At 42.8% G+C, this 21,358-nt stretch overlaps 1 protein-coding gene across 1 annotated transcript in view; it reads left to right on the forward strand.

The window, feature by feature from the left end:
* The window catches only part of VEPH1 (ventricular zone expressed PH domain containing 1), an 881,348-nt gene that overhangs the window by 231,987 nt on the left and 628,003 nt on the right, over positions 1-21,358 (forward strand). The window contains exon 5 of the mRNA XM_069726749.1: positions 5,589-5,798. Coding sequence (XP_069582850.1) covers positions 5,589-5,798 — 210 coding nt within the window. The remainder of the gene's footprint in view (positions 1-5,588; positions 5,799-21,358) is intronic.

Here is a 21,358-nt window from a genome sequence, read left to right on the forward strand (position 1 = left end):
ACAAACAATCTCACAATTATAAGCGCATGTATGAAATAAATATATTATTATGTGCATCCAGGTATATAAACTAGTGAAAAAAGTGCTAAAAATACATAAAAATAATAATAAGTTATCAATAAAATCTAGTTGTACATATTGTATAAAAAGGTGCAAAAAGGTGCCAGAGTATAATGTGCAAAATTTGCAAATAAGAGGGAAAAAAAGAGACTGAGTCTACAATGTGCTAATATGTCCCCTTCCGCACTATACTGTCATACATGCATCTAATGTCTGCTGTGAGATGAATGGGGGATATAAGAGAAAATAGCCGTATATATACCTGCCGGTCCTGCGTGCCCAAGCACAGAGCACCCCAAAATGTTGATGATCTATCCTTCATTGAAATGAACCACTCATGGATTTCTAATTATTTTGGACTGGTCTTACTGAGTGTTCCAATTTCTCCATTTGCAGCTGCTGTATGTCCAGCATACGACATGTTTACACCTACCTAAATGGGCTGATTCCCCCCTCGTGGCCGTGGTCTCGCCACTTGGCGGAAGCACCTGTGAGAGTGCCGTTTGTCTGAAGAGGTGGGTGTGCCCACTTTTGGTCGACGGCACTGGCACCAGGTCCCTCATAGTACAATGAAGTTTCACTGGTGGTGGTGGCGCGCACCCAACGTCAGACACACCATTATAACATGAGGAGCCTTGGGCCTGTACCGCAGGGCACGAGAGAGTGCCCCCCACCCCCCAGCTCAAACTGTGCTTTACCACTTACAAAATTATCTGTCACTGCTCCACCGCTGTTTAGTCTATGCGGTGAAATCCTTCAGTGCCTGGCAATGACAATACCAATTTGTTGACATGTATGATGCTACTTAAAATATTCAGTGGCCCTGTCCTACATTTACACCAGTAAATACTTTGTGCCAAATAACAATGTCTGAAAGTCATCACAGGAGCCCACCCCTGTACCTAAGTATGCCACCCTTTTTTTTTTATTTTGTTTTTTTGCGAGACATTAACATCTATGTATTATTTTGGAGTACTAACTGTGTCAGACACTCCTTCCAATAGTCCTCCACTGACCACACCAATGCTGCCTTTGTACCCCTGGAACCTATTTAAAAGTGCATAGAGCCACTTTTTTTTATGTTAGGCCAACCAAGACTGTCTGCGGTCCCTCCTTCCAATAGTCCTCCGCTGACCACACCAATGCTGCCTGTGTACTCCTGGAACCTATTTAAAAGTGTATAGAGCCACCTTTTTTATGTTAGGCCTACTAAGTCTGTCTGTGGTCCCTCCTTCCAATAGTCCTCCGCTGACCACACCAATGCTGCCTGTGTACCCCTGTAAGATAATTGAAACTGCATAGAGCCATCTTTTTTTATGTTAGGCCTACTAAGTCTGTCTGCGGTCCCTCCTTCCAATAGTCCTCCACTGACCTCACCAATGCTGCCTGTGTACCCCTGGAACCTATTTAAAAGTGCATAGAGCCACCTTTTTTATGTTAGGCCAACTAAGTCTGTCTGCGGTCTCTCCTTCCAATAGTCCTCCGCTGACCACACCAATGCTGCCTGTGTACCCCTGGAACCTATTTAAAAGTGCATAGAGCCACCTTTTTTATGTTAGGCCTACTAAGTCTGTCTGCAGTCCCTCCTTCCAATAGTCCTCCGCTGACCACACCAATGCTGCCTGTGTACCCCTGGAACCTATTTAAAAGTGCATAGAACCACTTTTTTTATGTTAGGCCTACTAAGTCTGTCTGCGGTCCCTCCTTCCAATAGTCCTCCGCTGACCACACCAATGCTGCCTGTGTACCCCTGCAAGATAATTGAAACTGCATTGAGCCACCTTTTTTATGTTAGGCCTACTAAGTCTGTCTGCAGTCTTTCCTTCCAATAGTCCTCCACTGACCACACCAATGCTGCCTGTGTACCCCTGGAACCTATTTAAAAGTGCATAGAGCCACCTTTTTTTGTATGTTAGGCCTACTAAGTCTGTCTGCGGTCCCTCCTTCCAATAGTCCTCCACTGACCACACCAATGCTGCCTGAACTGTTTTTAGCCCACTTTATTATTTGGGCCTATATCTGTGTTTCCTCCTTATCCTGCCCATTGCTCAGCCAGTGCTAGATGACTCTGCTGGTACATTGACCCAGACCGCTACATTCCCCTTGCACGCTACACAGCCAGATTCTGACCCTGCTGAAAGTGAGGTTCCCCTTCCGCATACTATACCACCTTACATGGGGACAAATAGGAAGGTGCAGATGAAAGTGCAGGTTCCATCATCAGGTGGGGGGATACTCGTTGTCGACGTCACTGGCACAGGGCCCCTCATTGTACGCAAAAGTGTCGCTGCCGGTGGGAGACGCCCCCGCCGTGCAAACACACCGCCATACTTTGAGGGGTCCTGTGCCAGTGCCAATGCAAACGAGTGGGCCCCCCTGCTTGCTCAGGATCACAGCACTTGCAAAGTTGAAATACTTACCTCTCCCTGCTCCACTGCCATGACGTGGTCCACATTTCCTGGGCCCACTAAATACTTGAACCAACCATACCCCCCACAACTTTAGCCAAATGACCCCCAATTTCCAATGCCTAACTATTATTATAAGGTAAATTAGGATTGACAAGCTTCAGTACCAAGAATGGATGTTTTTGCCATTAAAATGGGCACTGTAGGTGTTTTCCTGGCCTCCACTCACTGCCGACTATGCTTCCCCATTGACTTGCATTGGGTTTCGTGTTTCGGTCGATCCCTGACCCCGACTTTTCGCGATAATCGGCCGATTTCACTCGACTCGACTTTTGAGATAGTCGGGTTTTGCAAAACCCGACTCGACCCAAAAAAAGTAAAAGTCGCTCAACCCTAGCCATTACTATGCAAATTCCACACAGTATTTCTCCTACAATATGCAAAATAGCACAACAGAGACAAGCCTCAAAACTTCTGGAACAAGGTAATTTGGAGTTATGAGACCAAAATTGAACTTTTTGGCCACAACCATAAACGTTACATTTGGAGAGAGGTCAGCAAGGCCTATGATGAAAGGATCACCATTCCTACTGTAAAGCATAGAGGTGTATCGCTGATGTTTTGGGGATGTGTGAGCTACAAAGGCACAGGAACACTTGGTCAAAGTTGAAGGAAAGATGAATGCAGCAAGTTATCAGCAAATACTGGAGGCAAATTTGCACTCATCAGCCTGGAAGCTGCGCATGGGACGTACTTCGACGTTCCAACAGGAAAACGATCCAAAACACAAGGCCAAGTCAACCTGTCATTGGCTACAGCAGAACAAAGTGAAGGATCTAGAGTGGCCATCTCAGTCTTCTGACCTCAATATCATTGAGCCACCCTGGGGAGATCTCAAGCGTGCAGTTCATGATAGACAGACCAAGAATTTATAGGAATTGGAGGCTTTTTGCCAAGAAGAGTGTGCAGCTTTTCCATCTGAGAAAGTAAAAAACCTCATCCACAACTACCAGAAGAGACTTCAAGCTGTCTTTGATGTTATAGGGGTCCATACATGGAATTAAGAAATGGGGTATGTAAACTTTTGATCAGGGTCATTTGGATGTGTTGGGTTGTCATTATGATTTAAAAAGAGAAAACACAGTAGTTTGACAATAAATGGCTTCACCCAACTTGGTACGGAAAGTGTTAAAACCCCTATAAATTTGTCACTCTGTGTCATTGCAGCCATTTGGTAAATTAAAAATATAAAATTCTCATTAATGTACACTCTGCATCCCATCTTGACTGAAAAAAAGAAATGTAGTAATTTTTTGCAAATTAATTAAAAAAGAACAACTGAAATATCACATGGTCATAAGTACTCAGACCATTTGCTCAGTATCGAGTAGTACCCTTTAAGCTAGTACAGCCATGAGTCTTCAAGGGAATGATGCAACAAGTTTTTCACACATGGATTTGGGGAATCTTAGCCATTCTTCCTTGCAGATCCTCTCCAGTTCGGTCAGGTTGGATGGTGAACGTTGATGGACAGCCATTTTCAGGTCTCTCCAGGGCTCTGGCTGGGCCAATCAAGAATGGTCATAGAGTTGTTCTGAAGCCACTCCTTTGTTATATTAGCTGTGTGCTTAGAGTCATTGACTTGTTGGAAGGTGAACCTTCGGCCAATTCTGAGGTACAAAGCACTCTGGAAGCAGTTTTCTTTTCCTCCAGGATATCTTTGTACTTGGCCACATTCATGTTTTCTTAAATGACAACCAGTTGTCCTGTCTCTGCAGCTGAAAAACACCCCCATAGCATGATGCTGTCACCACTATGTTTCGCTGTTGGGATTGTATCGGGCAGGTGATGAGCAGTGCCTGATTCTCTCCACAAATACCAATTATCACCAAAAAGGTCTATCTTCATCTCATCAGACCAGAGAATTTTATTTTTCATACTCTGGGAGTCCTTCATGTGTTTTTTTTTTAGCAAACTCTATGAGGAATTTCATATGTCTTGCACTAAGGAGCCATCGGGCCACTCTGCCATAAAGGCCTGACTGGAGGAGGGCTACAGTGATAGTTGACTTTGTGGAACTTTTTCCCATCTCCCTACTGCATCTCTGGGGCTCAGCCACGGTGATCTTGGGGTTCTTCTTTACCTCTCTCACCAAGGCTCTTCTCCTACGATTGCTCTTTTTGGCTGGACGGCCACGTCTAGGAAGACTTCTGGTGGTCCCAAACTTCTTCTATTTAAGGATTATGGAGGCCACTGTGCTCTTAGGAACCTTGAGTGCTGCAGAAATTCTGTTGTAACCTTGGCCAGAACTGTGCCTTGCCACAATTCTGTCTCTGAGCTCCTTGGCCAGTTCCTTTGACCTCATGATTCTCATTTGGTCTGACATGCACGGTGTGCTGTGAGGTCTTATATAGGCAGGTGTATGCCTTTCCAAATCAAGTCCTATTAGTTTGTTTAAACACAGCTGGACTCCAATGAAGGAGTAGAACCATTGCAAGGAGAATCACAAGGAAATGGAGAGCATGTCACTTAAATGTGAGTGTTTAAGCAAAGGGTCTGAATACTTATGACCATGTGATGTTTCAGTTTTCCTTTTTTATCAAATTTGCAAAAATGTCTACATTTCTGTCTTTTTTTTCAGTCAAGATGGGGGCATAGTGTACATTAATGTGAAAAAAATGAACTTTTTTGAATTTACCAAGTGGCTGCAATGAAACAAAGAGTGAAAAATTGTTACTAAGACATTTTCACTCGGATTCCTTTAAATTCTGTGTGATATCAAATGTTGCAGTACTATTTCAAGATAGAAAAATACTTACAATTGAGAGTCCTCAGTGGTTGGTACCTTTTTCAGTTAGCCATTAGAAGGTATCAACCACTAAGGACTCTCAATTCTAAATATTTTTCTATCTACTCGCTAACACGGTACAAAGAGATATACCGATATATTTCCTGTATTTCAAGATAGCAAAGCCAAAAAGGCACATTATATACCATGCAGTGTATATTACAAAATTAGAATTCCTACTTTTATCACTGGCTTGCAAATTCAACCCTCCTTCATTTACAGATATTTTGTCTCATTTTGACCCTTTAATATTATGTTTTTTTTCCTTTCAGGTCCTTGCGGAAACAGTACCTGCCCTTACCAAATATCTATCTGATCCAAGCTACAGTGATATTGTAGTAAGCATATTATTAGACATTTCATCATATGAACCGCTGACCCTGGCTGGGTCTCTTTCTGTGTTAAAAGGAATTGGTGAACAGTTCCCATGTCTTATTGGACAGATAGCAAAGATTTATGGTGCTGTGGGACGTGTAGATGAGGTATGTAAACCACTAATAGTTTACAGTTTTGCAACCAGAAAGTGAAAAAAATTAAAATTTTACTTTGACGTAACAGTTAGTCATAATGGTTCTATCATATGAGTCAGCTACAGGGTGTTTAATTATATTACAAGACATAATAAGGTTAGAGGTTGTGATATAGCAGAGTTCAAGTTTAGTCTGCAGGAAATATTCTGTATGAGTGGGAGCATACAAACATACTGAGAGCTACGATAAGATACCTCTCATGTCAAGCTTTCCAAATGAACGTTTCCAAATGTTCCAAAGGACAGACGGCTGTAGGTAAGTATGTAGCGTTTGTTTTTTTTTACTTTTAGGATGGTAACCAGGGTAAACATCGGGTTACTAAGCGCGGCCCTGCGCTTAGTTACCCGATGTTTACCCTGGTTACCGGCATCGTTGGTCGCTGGAGAGCGGTCTGTGTGACAGCTCTCCAGCGACCAAACAGCGACGCTGCAGCGATCCGGATCGTTGTCGGTATCGCTGCAGCGTCGCTTAATGTGAAGGGGCCTTAAGAACTCTGATTGTGTCACAACAACTTCTGCATTTTGTAACAAACCAACAGCTGCACCAGTAAACTATGTAATACATGGAATAAATGTGTCTTTTCCTACATTATGCTACTCTAAGATGAGGTAGCAAAAGCATAGTGACAGATTTCCTTTAAATAAGGGCTTTTTATCATAGAAAACATTCCAAAATTTGGTTACTTTTGGCATCTTTATGCCAGCTCTGCCAACTTTTCAAAACTTTGGGTGAAGTTAGTGAGAGGAGCTTTGTTTGCATGACCAGACAGAATCACTTTAACTTTTGCCACAATAGTGGCATCAACTATAAGCAAGAGTATGCCAAATTGGATGCTGAAAGATGTCTCTCAATGAATTTTGGACATTTTACCCCAGTGGACTCTTCATCTAGACTGATCCATAAAACGCCTGTCTTGATTAGCTCCCCATTTAATGTTTAGATACTTTTTTGTTATTTGCCTCATAGCTTATGTTTTTTTTGAGTTTGCGATATTCATTGAAAGTATGAACCACATCATTAAATAGTAAACCCATAAAATAAAAAATGTAGAAAACTATTAGCCAGCCAGCACCAGATCAGACCCAGAATACACACACTCCCAATACTTTTAATCCCAGATCATGAGGTACATAGGCCTCACTCTAATTTAAACAATAATGTTCCGAAGTCTGCCTGTATCTCTCATGCAAATCTTGCTATTGAGTGAATCAAACATAATTGCAGGAACATTTCTTTCAAAGCTTTCCATGTCATTGCTTTCCTTTGATGTAACGCTATAGTTCTAAACCCCAGTGAATGGCTTATGTATGATGAAAATCAATACAAAGTATTAAAAAGAACCTTTCTGCACTTTTTCATTTAGGCTAGGGTCACATTGCGTTAGGGCAGTCCGTTTAGCGCATAGCGCTACGGACTGCATTAATGCAATGTCCCAAAAGGGATCGCGTTAGCCGATCCCGCTAGCGCAGATCCCCGATCTGCGCTAGCGAGGAATGGACCGTGAACGATGCAAGCAGCGTTCGCGGTCTGTCACTCAAATGGCGACACATCTCTAGTGCACGCCCAATGTGGGCGTGCGCTAGCGATGCGTTCGCCATTACAGGCTACGGCGGCGTTAACGGACTACGTTACTCCGCGTTATGCCATGGTGTAATGTAGTCCGTTAAACGCGGTCACAACGCAATGTGACCCTAGCCTTATTTAATTAGTGGTATGGCTCTATTGGTGCTTGCTGCGTAAAAAGAAATATACCTTTTTGTAAAGACCCATTGAGTCTGTTGTGACAAATCTGAAATAAAAGCTAGAGATGATCAATTTGATTAATAATGCCCAGGTCCAGTCAACGGTGGCTGCTGGTTTTGACTTCTGTGTCAGCATCCTGGCTACCTGATGCCCTTACGAGACCCATCAGTACCATGACTTTGTTAGCACCAGAGGATGCCTGGTGGAGAATTGAAGACCAACTGCCAAGCATGTCTCTGGAGATCACTAGTAATGCAGCAACAGAAGTTATAGAATTATTGTAGAATTGTTAAATACTGCAGTACAGACCAAAAGTTTCGGAACACCTTCTCATTTAAAGATTTTTCTGTATTGTCATGACTATGAATTGTACATTCACACTGAAGGCATCAAAACTATGAATTAACACATGTGGAATTATATACTTAACAAAAACAAAACAACTGAAAATATGTCTTATATTCTAGGTTATTCAAAGTAGCCATCTTTTGCTTTGATGACTGCTTTGCACACTCTTGGTATTCTCTTGATGAGCTTCAAGAGGTACTCACCGGGAATGGTTTTCACTTCACAGGTGTGCCCTGTCAGGTTTAATAAGTGGGATTTCTTGCCTTATAAATGGGGTTGGGACCATCAGTTGTGTTGAGCAGAAGTCTGGTAGATACACAGCTGATAGTCCTACTGAATAGACTGTTAGAATTTGTATTATGGCAAGAAAAAAGGAGCTAAGTAAAGAAAAATGAGTGGACATCATTACTTTAAGAAATGAAGGTCAGTCAGTCTGAAAAATTGGGAAAACTTTGAAAGTGTCCCCAAGTGCAGTTGCAAAAACCATCAAGCGCTACAAAGAAACTGGCTCACATGAGGGCCACCCCAGGAAAGGAAGACCAAGGGGCACCTCTGCTTCTGAGGATAAGTTTATCCGAGTCACCAGCCTCAGAAATCGCAGGTTAACAGCAGCTCAGATTAGAGACCAGGTCAAAGCCACACAGAGTTCTAGCAGCAGACACATCTCTACAACAACTGTTAAGAGGAGACTTTGTGCAGCAGGCCTTCATGGTAAAATAGCTGCTAGGAAACCACTGCTAAGGACAGGCAACAAGCAGAAGAGACTTGTTTGGGCTGAAAAGCACAAGGAATGGACATTAGACCAGTGGAAATCTGTGCTTTGGTTTGATGAGTCCAAATTTGAGATATTTGGTTCCAACCACCGTGTCTTTGTGCGACACAGAAAAGGTGAATGGATGGACTCTATATGCCTGGTTCCCACCATGAAGAATGGAGGAGGAGGTGTGATGGTGTGGGGGTGCTTTGCTGGTGACACTGTTGGGGATTTATTGAAAATTGAAGGCATACTGAACCAGCATGGCTACCACAACATCTTGCAGCATCATGCTATTCCATCCGGTTTGCGTTTAGTTGGACCATCATTTAGTTTTCAACAGGACAATGACCCCAAACACACCTCCATGCTGTGTAAGGACTATTTGACCAAGAAGGAGAGTGATGGGGTGCTACGCCAGATGACCTGGCCTCCACAGTCTCCAGACCTGAACCCAATCGAGATAGTTTGGGTGAGCTGGACCGCAGAGTGAAGGCAAAAGGGCCAACAAGTGCTAAGCATCTCTGGGAACTCCTTCAAGATTGTTGGAAGAACATTTCCGGTGACTACCTCTTGAAGCTCATCAAGAGAATGCCAAGAGTGTGCAAAGCAGTCATCAAAGCAAAAGGTGGCATAGAATATAATACATATTTTCAGTTGTTTCACACTTTTTTGTTAAGTATATAATTCTACATGTGTTAATTCATAGTTATGATGCCTTCAGTGTGAATTCACAATTTTCATAGTCATGAAAATACAGAAAAATCTTTAAATGAGATGGTGTGTCCAAACTTTTGTTCTGTACCTTATATATTATGTAAAACATTGAATATAAAAAAGAAATACATTGCTGTGAAACTAAATGCAATCACACTGTAACTCAGAAAATCTAATAGTTACCACAAATTATCTCTTAATTTGATTACTTTCATGGCAATATTTTCTAAGTAATTGAATATTCTTGCACTGTAGCTTGATTATTGTTTATTATGCTTGGAATGGAAAATAAGAGTTTGTCTTTTCAGCAAATCTCCTTCCTAATCAGGAGAAATAACAAACAACAATGCTTTTTTGTTTTACAAAACTTGCAGTTAAAATGTCAAATAACGACTTCTTGTTATTGAATTGCTCTAAATGAGAAATGCAGTCCTTATTTATAAGCATAGGTGCAGAAATTAATGATAAATGTAGAAAATAGTCATATTATATGTCTAATATATGTGTCCCAGGAGATGAGCAGTTTTCATTCTTCTTCTCACAAACCAATCTGTGGCAAAAGGCAACTGGCATTAGAAGAAGCTTCTTCCTACTGCTTTGTCTTCAAGAGAAAGATCAAAAAAATAAGTGCCACCTTTAGACTAAACTCTAACCCTCAGTCATCTGTCACTTGTAAATGTCAGAGGTAGACAGAGTGAACTGCACACCTAAAGGTACGTGTATATGCTTCAAGTAGGATTTATTGCCAGTATTTCATATCCATTGGTTACATCATGGTAAGTACAGTTTTATGTAATGTTACGGGTGAAAAGCCCTTCATCAAACAAACACTACTGTGATCACTGTATAAGTCAAGAGGATTCAGGCCTTGATACAATTGATTCCTTGATTGTCCTTGTTTGGGATCCAAAACCACATAGAACATATGCTAAAAAAAACACATGTGCAAGGCGTACTGAAAAGGACACAAGTCTGAATAATTTTCAAAGTTGCTATTATTTACTTATAGTAATCATTTCCATAAGATATAATAAATACAAGAAAAAATACTTGGAAATTGGAATGAATATAATGCAAATACTTGATGCATAGAATAGCCTTTAAAGATGGTACCACCAGTAAGTCCGATGAATTGATCCAGAGCAAATTCATGGAGTAACCTGCATCAGCTCTAGATACAACCAGCCTTTCATGGAGATATCATGGACATGGAATGAGCGTGCAGCCACGAACCTGTTGCATTTCCAGGGGTGGGCCCCTTTTTCAAGTATGTATTATATCCCTTGGGTGCTCCTTATATAGCGATAATCACATAATATGCAGCATATCAGGTGTTGGAATCCATACACATGTATTACAAAATGACCACCCAAAATAAACTAAACAAAACAGGAAAAAACACAATCACCACCGTACATACACATAATTACAATATTATAATCAATACTAGAAAGATATTATAATATTCTGAAAATATTGCATAGCAGATAAAGCAAGCCACAGATCATAAGTGTAATCCTGTAAGCACACAATGAGAAATTATTATTTCATAGTAAAATAAGCAATATAAATCCAGCCCTAGACAGAGTGAAAAAAAATCAGCAATCACAAGTAGACATTGAAATTGCAAGCTGCATTTAATCGTTTGGGGGAGAGTGATTCCAAGGAGTAAATCCAAAACACCTCTCTCTGTAGAAGTTTCCAATATAACGATTGTGAATCCGCTGGGGTCACTTCCTCTAACTCCAGCTATCTTAGATCTTAGATTTTGTGACCGATTTCAAAGAAATGTGTTGTGACCATGGTCTCTCCAAGTTTTTGTTCTTTTTCAATCATAACCGTTGTGGATTTCATCCTGGACTCAAATTGTCTAATAGAAGACATTCAATCTAATTTTGTATTAGTCTTGATATGTGACCAACATTAACCTTCCCACAAGGGCACTTGGGTCCCCTCAACCTATATGCAGTGAACATAGCCTATAAATCAGATGAAGGGTCTTTCACCCAAAACATTATGTAATTCTGTACTTAATGAAGTGTAATCAATGGATATGAAATACTGTCAAATCCTATTTCTCCAAGGGCCTTAAGGAGTGCAGTTCGATCATTCTGTCTACCATTGGTCTACAGGAGCTCAGTGGTTGGCGCCAGAGGAACTAGCACCCTCGGCCTAACTCTAATTCGCTGGGTGTACCACCTACCTGTTTGATTATAAATATTGGAGATGAAGTTCTACAAAACTGTTTCATCGTCATGCATAACATCTTTCATACTGTCAAATACTGAGGGCATTTATTTCATGCTACAAATACAAATTTATTAAGCACGGACATGGCGAAGGGTCACTACAAAGACTACAACTATATGTCTGTGGGCATGAAATTCGATGTCTGGGCTGGATTCCTCTGTACTAAGTGCTCACCTTCCTGACAAGCCTAACTAATTAGAATATGTATCACCACAAGATTAAAATGATGGCTTTACAATTATGCTGGCAACATTCCTTAAACAATAGGTTGCTAGAAATCAATCTAAAATGAGGAATGCAGCTACTTAATTTGTCAGGGTTAAAGCCTGCTGTTGGATTCCCTAAAATGTTTTTCCATGCTAAGAAGACATAGGCATTTTCTGCTTTATTGTCCAACCACGCAGCATTGTTCTACAGATACGGTATATCCTCCCCTGGCAGAAATATATGTAAGTGAGAATAGCTCTCTAGCAATGAGTACTGTTATGTAGGCAATCCAGTGACACAGTGTGCCAGCAATCAGAGCACATACAGTGATCTGACAATAACCCAAAAACAATAGAACGAGCTCTGAGACGTGGAATCTCTGTAGACCGCAATACCTGAACCTATCCTAAAGGCAGCTGTGGATTGCGCCTGTCACTACCTATGCAACTCGGCACAGCCTGAGGAGCTGACTAGCCTGAAGATAGAAAAACAAGCCTGACTTGCCTCAGAGAAATACCCCAAAGGAAAAGGCAGCCCCCCACATATAATGACTGTTAGCAAGATGAAAAGACAAACGTAGGGATGAAATAGATTCAGCAAAGTGAGGCCCGATATTCTAGATAGAGCGAGGATAGCAAAGAGAACTTTGCAGTCTACAAAAAACCCTAAAGCAAAAAACCACGCAAAGGGGGCAAAAAGACCCACCGTGCCGAACTAACGGCACGGCGGTGCACCCTTTGCGTCTCAGAGCTTCCAGCAAAAACGAATAGACAAGCTGGACAGAAAAAGTAGCAACAAAAGCAAAGAAGCACTTATCTAAGCAGAGCAGCAGGCCACAGGAAAGATCCAGAAGCTCAGGTCCAACACTGGAACATTGACAAGGAGCAAGGAAGACAGAATCAGGTGGAGTTAAATAACAAAGCAGCCAACGAACTCACCAGAACACCTGAGGGAGGAAGCTCAGAAGCTGCAGTACCACTTGTGACCACAGGAGTGAATTCAGCCACAGAATTAACAACAGTACCCCCCCTTGAGGAGGGGTCACCGAACCCTCACCAGAGCCCCCAGGCCGACCAGGATGAGCCACATGAAAGGCACGAACAAGATCTGGAGCATGGACATCAGAGGCAAAAACCCAGGAATTATCTTCCTGAGCATAACCCTTCCATTTAACCAGATACTGGAGTTTCCGTCTAGAAACACGGGAATCCAAAATTTTCTCCACAATATACTCCAATTCCCCCTCCACCAAAACCGGGGCAGGAGGCTCAACAGATGGAACCATAGATGCCACGTATCTCCGCAACAACGACCTATGGAATACATTATGTATGGAAAAGGAGTCTGGGAGGGTCAGACGAAAAGACACAGGATTGAGAATCTCAGAAATCCTATACGGACCAATAAAACGAGGTTTAAATTTAGGAGAGGAAACCTTCATAGGAATATGACGAGAAGATAACCAAACCAGATCCCCAACACGAAGTCGGGGACCCACACGGCGTCTGCGATTAGCGAAAAGTTGAGCCTTCTCCTGGGACAAGGTCAAATTGTCCACTACCTGAGTCCAGATCTGCTGCAACCTGTCCACCACAGAATCCACACCAGGACAGTCCGAAGACTCAACCTGTCCTGAAGAGAAACGAGGATGGAACCCAGAATTGCAGAAAAATGGAGAGACCAAGGTAGCCGAGCTGGCCCGATTATTAAGGGGGAACTCAGCCAACGGCAAAAAGGACACCCAATCATCCTGGTCTGCAGAAACAAAACATCTCAGATATGTCTCCAAGGTCTGATTGGTTCGTTCGGTCTGGCCATTAGTCTGAGGATGGAAAGCCGAGGAAAAAGACAGGTCAATGCCCATCCTACCACAAAAGGCTCGCCAAAACCTCGAAACAAACTGGGAACCTCTGTCAGAAACAATATTCTCAGGAATGCCATGCAAACGAACCACATGCTGGAAGAACAAAGGCACCAAATCAGAGGAGGAAGGCAATTTAACCAAGGGCACCAGATGGACCATTTTAGAAAAGCGATCACAGACCACCCAAATGACTGACATCTTTTGAGAAACGGCAAGGTCAGAAATGAAATCCATCGAAATATGTGTCCAAGGCCTCTTTGGGACCGGCAAGGGCAAAAGCAACCCACTGGCACGTGAACAGCAGGGCTTAGCCCTAGCACAAATCCCACAGGACTGCACAAAAGTACGTACATCCCGTGACAGAGATGGCCAACAGAAGGATCTAGCCACTAACTCTCTGGTACCAAATATTCCAGGATGACCAGCCAACACCGAACAATGAAGTTCAGAGATAACTTTAGTAGTCCACCTATCAGGGACGAACAGTTTCTCCGCCGGACAACGATCAGGTTTATTCGCCTGAAATTTTTGCAACACTCGCCGCAAATCAGGGGAGATGGCAGACACAATGACTCCTTCCTTGAGGATACTCGCCGGCTCAGATGAACCCGGAGAGTCGGGCACAAAACTCCTAGACAGAGCATCCGCCTTCACATTTTTAGAGCCCGGAAGGTACGAAATCACAAAATCGAAGCGGGCAAAAAATAACGACCAACGGGCCTGTCTAGGATTCAAGCGCTTGGCAGACTCGAGATAAGTAAGGTTCTTATGATCAGTCAATACCACCACACGATGCTTAGCTCCTTCAAGCCAATGACGCCATTCCTCGAATGCCCACTTCATGGCCAGCAACTCTCGGTTGCCCACATCATAATTACGCTCAGCAGCCGAAAACTTCCTGAAAAAGAAGCACATGGTTTCAACACTGAGCAACCAGAACCTCTCTGTGACAAAACCGCCCCTGCTCCAATCTCAGAAGCATCAACCTCGACCTGGAACGGAAGAGAAACATCTGGTTGACACAACACAGGGGCAGAACAAAAACGATGCTTCAACTCCTGAAAAGCTTCCACAGCAGCAGAAGACCAATTAACCAAATCAGCACCCTTCTTTGTCAAATCGGTCAATGGTTTGGCAATGCTAGAAAAATTACAGATGAAGCGACGATAAAAATTAGCAAAGCCCAGGAATTTTTGCAGACTTTTCAGAGATGTCGGCTGAGTCCAATCCTGGATGGCTTGGACCTTAAACGGATCCATCTCGATAGTAGAAGGGGAATAGATGAACCCCAAAAATGAAACTTTCTGCACACCGAAGAGACACTTTGATCCCTTCACAAACAAAGAGTTAGCACGCAGGACCTGGAAAACCATTCTGACCTGCTTCACATGAGAGTCCCAATCATCTGAGAAGATCAAAATGTCATCCAAGTAAACAATCAGGAATTTATCCAGATACTCACGGAAGATGTCATGCATAAAAGACTGAAACACAGATGGAGCATTGGCAAGTCCGAACGGCATCACTAGATACTCAAAATGACCCTCGGGCGTATTAAATGCAGTTTTCCATTCATCTCCTTGCCTGATTCTCACCAGATTATACGCACCACGAAGATCTATCTTAGTGAACCAACTAGCCCCCTTAATCCGAGCAAACAAGTCAGATAACAATGGCAAGGGATACTGAAATTTAACAGTGATCTTATTAAGAAGGCGGTAATCAATACATGGTCTCAGCGAACCATCCTTCTTGGCTACAAAAAAGAACCCTGCTCCCAGTGGTGATGACGATGGGCGAATATGTCCCTTCTCCAGGGATTCCTTCACATAACTGTGCATAGCGGCGTGTTCAGGCACGGATAAATTAAATAATCGACCTTTAGGGAATTTACTACCAGGAATCAAATCGATAGCACAATCACAATCCCTATGCGGAGGTAGGGCATCGGACTTGGGCTCTTCAAATACATCCTGATAATCAGACAAGAACTCTGGGACCTCAGAAGGAGTGGATGACGAAATAGACAAAAATGGAACATCACCATGTACCCCCTTGACAACCCCAGCTGGATACCGACATAGAGTTCCAATCCAATACTGGATTATGGGTTTGCAGCCATGGCAACCCCAACACGACCACATCATGCAGATTATGCAGCACCAGAAAGCGAATAACCTCCTGATGTGCAGGAGCCATGCACATGGTCAGCTGGGTCCAGTACTGAGGTTTATTCTTGGCCAAAGGTGTAGCATCAATTCCTCTCAACGGAATAGGACACCGCAAAGGCTCCAAGAAAAACCCACAACGTTTAGCATAATCCAAATCCATCAGATTCAGGGCAGCGCCTGAATCCACAAACGCCATGACAGAATACGATGACAAAGAGCATATCAAGGTAATGGACAGAAGGAATTTGGATTGTACAGTACCAATGACGGCAGACCTATCGAACCGCTTAGTGCGCTTAGGACAATCAGAAATAGCATGAGTGGAATCACCACAGTAGAAACACAGACCATTCAGACGTCTGTGTTCTTGCCGTTCAACTCTGGTCATAGTCCTATCGCACTGCATAGGCTCAGGTTTAATCTTAGACAATACCGCCAAATGGTGCACAGATTTACGCTCGCGCAAGCGTCGACCGATCTGAATGGCCAAAGACATAGACTCATTCAAACCAGCAGGCGTAGGAAAACCCACCATGACATCCTTAAGAGCCTCAGAGAGACCCTTTCTGAACAAAGCTGCCAGCGCAGATTCATTCCACAGAGTGAGTACTGACCACTTCCTAAATTTCTGACAATATACTTCTATATCATCCTGACCCTGGCACAAAGCCAGCAAATTTTTCTCAGCCTGATCCACTGAATTAGGCTCATCGTAAAGCAATCCGAGCGCCAGGAAAAACGCATTGACATTACTCAATGCAGGGTCTCCTGGCGCAAGAGAAAATGCCCAGTCCTGAGGGTCGCCGCGCAAAAAAGAAATAATAATCAAAACCTGTTGAATAGGATTACCAGAAGAATGAGGTTTCAAGGCCAGAAATAGCTTACAATTATTTTTGAAATTAAGAAACTTAGTTCTATCACCAAAAAACAAATCAGGAATAGGAATTCTTGGTTCTAACATAGATTTCTGATCAATAGTATCTTGAATCCTTTGTACATTTGTAACGAGATTATCCATTGAAGAGCACAGACCCTGAATATCCATGTCCACACCTGTGTCCTGAAACACCCAAATGTCTAGGGGAAAAAAAGGCTGAACACAGAGCTGAGAAAAAAAAATGATGTAAGAACTTCTTTTTTCCCTCTATTGAGAGTCATAAGTGGGCTTCTTGTACTGTTATGTAGGCAATCCAGTGACACAGTGTGCCAGCAATCAGAGCACATACAGTGATCTGACAATAATCCAAAAACAATAGAACGAGCTCTGAGACGTGGAATCTCTGTAGACCGCAATACCTGAACCTATCCTAAACACAACTAAAGGCAGCTGTGGATTGCGCCTGTCACTACCTATGCAACTCGGCACAGCCTGAGGAGCTGACTAGCCTGAAGATAGAAAAACAAGCCTGACTTGCCTCAGAGAAATACCCCAAAGGAAAAGGCAGCCCCCCACATATAATGACTGTTAGCAAGATGAAAAGACAAACGTAGGGATGAAATAGATTCAGCAAAGTGAGGCCCGATATTCTAGATAGAGCGAGGATAGCAAAGAGAACTTTGCAGTCTACAAAAAACCCTAAAGCAAAAAACCACGCAAAGGGGGCAAAAAGACCCACCGTGCCGAACTAACGGCACGGCGGTGCACCCTTTGCGTCTCAGAGCTTCCAGCAAAAACGAATAGACAAGCTGGACAGAAAAAGTAGCAACAAAAGCAAAGAAGCACTTATCTAAGCAGAGCAGCAGGCCACAGGAAAGATCCAGAAGCTCAGGTCCAACACTGGAACATTGACAAGGAGCAAGGAAGACAGAATCAGGTGGAGTTAAATAACAAAGCAGCCAACGAGCTCACCAGAACACCTGAGGGAGGAAGCTCAGAAGCTGCAGTACCACTTGTGACCACAGGAGTGAATTCAGCCACAGAATTCACAACAGTGTACTATGGACGATGGCATGGAGGTAGAATATGGCTCAGTGCAACTTAGAAAGTGCACTGTAATATTGCAGTGGGCACAGACATAGCACTGGTTATCTGTTTCATGAAACTTTTTTATTACCTTTATTAATCATATTTACTAATAGTGTTGTCTGGTTTCAGTAAAATTAAAGGGAACCTGTCACCTGAATTTGGCGGGACTGGTTTTGGGTTATATGGGCGGAGTTTTCAGGTGTTTGATTCACCCTTTCCTTACCTGCTGGCTGCATGCAGGCTGCAATATTGGATTGAAGTTCATTCTCTGTCCTCCATAGTACACGACTGCACAAGGCAAGATTGCTTTGCGCAGGCGTGTACTATGGAGGACAGAGAATGAACTTCAATCCAATATTGCAGCCAGCATGCAGCCAGCGGGTAAGGAAAGGGTGAATCAAACACCTGAAAACTCCACCCATATGACCCAAAACCAGTCCCGCCAAATTCAGGTGACAGAGTCCCTTTAAGATAATTCTCCTTAACAAAACATTTAATCACTAGTGAGGAGCCACAAAGAGACATTATGGGAACTGCAAGCAGGCACGGACTGCCCCACAGGAGAACAGGAGAATCCTCTGGTGGGCCTCCATGCAGGAGTAGGCCACTACCCTCTTATATGAGCAGTGCTTGGCACAATACACTTGATTCATTATATACAAGGACAGCATCTTATTAAGTTGAGGACGCAGACAGGCTGACATATTTCTTGTGCAAGGATCGCATCGCACTGTACCTCTCCTGACCTGAGTGTGACAGTGTGATGGATTACTATGCAGCTGTCATGCTCAGGTCAGGAGAGCTGATGTTCAGTCCGAGGATTGCAATGTGATCCTTGCATGAGAAATATGTCTATCTGTCTGCCCCCTAACAATCAGCCCAGTTTATTGCTACAGAAATTTGTGAATGAGAGTAAAGTCATATTTGCATGTAGCTGAAAAGTAGGGCCCTGGAGTTTGTTACTGGTTGGCCCTTGGCAGCCCTGTCTGACACGGACTGCAAGGTTTCAGATTTTTTGTCTATAAACCATAAGCACCGTCGTCTATGTTTTCAACTGAAACCTGGCAAGTGGCAACCCATTTAAGTATTGCGACTTCTTTACTAAGCATCACTGAAATCTAAACTGACTTGGGAAATGAAACTTATGTCATCTCTCAAAGTAAGCATTTTGTATTCGATCCAATGAGTAACAATATACTCTACTGGCTCAATGTAGTCAGCGAACCACGATATCAAAGTCTGCAAATTGATATTCTCCTTGTCATGTTTGTTAGTGAATGCATTGAGGGACTCTAATATTAAGTGATGACATTCCCATCAGCACAATAGCATATCAGAAATACAGCTGACACCAAACTATCTCCTGTTTATTCAGCTGCTTTCTAGTTAGGGATACTGTAAACACTCCTGGCAGCGGGAGCAGGGGAAGCGATGACCTCTGCTAAATGTGCTCTGTATCAGACTCTGGGTCTTAAGTGATGAGTTAATATTTCAGAACTTCCTGAACCAGGACTCAGGACACGGAATACTTCTTTTAACTGACTCACATCATATCGCTAATTTGAACTTAAGAAAGTGACACTTATGTTTACTGTTATATTAGCTTGGCTACTAGTCTACTAGACTACTTGTCTTTGATGTGTTCTTAACTGTGTTTAAATTGAGATTCTGGTTTGGCTATTATCCTAACTCACGTGACAAGGCTCGTTAAAGGGTCGACATTGACTTGTAGGATTGCTACCTTCCAATAAGTAGCACTAGAGTTCTAGTTCTCTTCCTCCCTGAAGAGACAATTTGCATAATTAGAATATTTCCCAGAGGAGCATTGCGGCTTTAAGTCTCCTCATCTCAGCATGCTTATCATGTCAATCTCTGCAAGGAGAAATGATACTTCTTAATAACTGTGTTTAAGCAATAGTGATGAGCAAATGTGCTCATATTATGTGTTATCCGAGCATGCTCGGGTGTTATCTGAGTGTCATGGGCGTGCTGAAATAATATGTTTAAGTCCCCACGACTGCATGTCTCGCAGCTATTAGACAGCCACAACACATGAGGGTATTGCCTGTTTGTTAGGCAATACCCGCATGCGTTGTGGCTGTCTAAAAGCCACAAAACAAGCTGCCGCAGGGCAATTATTATTGAGCAAAATTCTGCAGTTAATGAATATATGAACTCCATTAGGGTTGCATATGCAAAAAACATGCGGGATCTGGTTTATACTTTTGACCAAAAATAAATAAGCACACCCATCATCATAAAGATGGTCTCCTAAATTCTAAAAAAATTAGGAATCCAGCTCAACGAGTTAGTGAAAAAACCTTTTCTTTATTCACTTATAGGGAACCTGTCATCCCCACAATAGAAGATGAGCTAAGCCCACAGACATCAGGGGCTTATCTACAGCATTCTGTAATGTTGTAGATAATTATACTCACCTGGGAGGGTGGTCCAGTTCGATGGGAGTCGTGGTCTGTTCCGGGGCCTCCCATCTTCTTACGATGACGTGTTCTTCTTGTATTCACCTTGCGGCTCTGGCTCCGGCATACTCTGTCTGTCCTGTTGAGGGCAGAGCAAAGTACTGCAGTGCGCAGGTGCTGGAAAAGGTCAGAGAGGCCCAGTGCCTGTGCACTGCAGTACTTTTCTCTGTCCTCAACAGGACAGACAAAGTACGCCTGCGCTGGAACCGCAGCTTGAATACAAGAAGAGGATGTCATTGTAAGAAGATGGGAGGCCCCGGACCGCGATGCCCATCGTATCGGTACCACCTCTGGGTGAGTATAATCTAACCTCTTTTTCTCATCTTTCAGGATACATTGTGGGGCTTATCTACAGCATTCCAGAATGCTGTAGATAAGCCCCAGATACTGGTGGGCTTAGCTCATCTTCAATTTTGGGGGTGACAGATTCCCTTTAAAGAATGTGCTCTGTGGAGGATAAAAACATCAGCAATAACAAAAAGTAAAATGCGATATCAACGTGTTTCTGGTGACCAAGCACCCTTAGTCATGATAAATGCTCCTAAATTCTACAGACTCACCTTGCCACTTCACTAAACCTCAAGTAAAGGAGAGAAGAACAAGATGCAGCTATACTTTTCTCTAATGAAACACAGTCTGGGAAAGATGAGTGAATAATACGATGCAGTAACACTATATAGCTTATCACCTATCCAGTGGATACTTGGTAACTTGTTGATCGGTGAGGATCTTGTCATGAGCGGGTCATGTTCTCCTGAGAGATCTGGGGTTAGAAAGTCACTACATATTGTGAATTGCATTTAACCGATATGTTTGTGTGTCATATTAAATGGATTTAGTTTCTTTTGGTGCTGAAAAGCATAATGACCCTTTTTTTGATGGTTAGAAACTTGAAGGTCCATCTCACAGTTGTTCCTGACCTGGTCATTTTCTCTCTCTCTATAAAATCTGCTCAGACCTTCTCTTTCTTGCCAGTGAAACCTTTGCTTCCTAGCTCCTTGAAGATGCTGTG

This window comes from Ranitomeya imitator, chromosome 5 (genome assembly GCF_032444005.1).
Source record: "Ranitomeya imitator isolate aRanImi1 chromosome 5, aRanImi1.pri, whole genome shotgun sequence".
In the NCBI taxonomy this organism is placed as follows: Eukaryota; Metazoa; Chordata; class Amphibia; order Anura; family Dendrobatidae; genus Ranitomeya; species Ranitomeya imitator.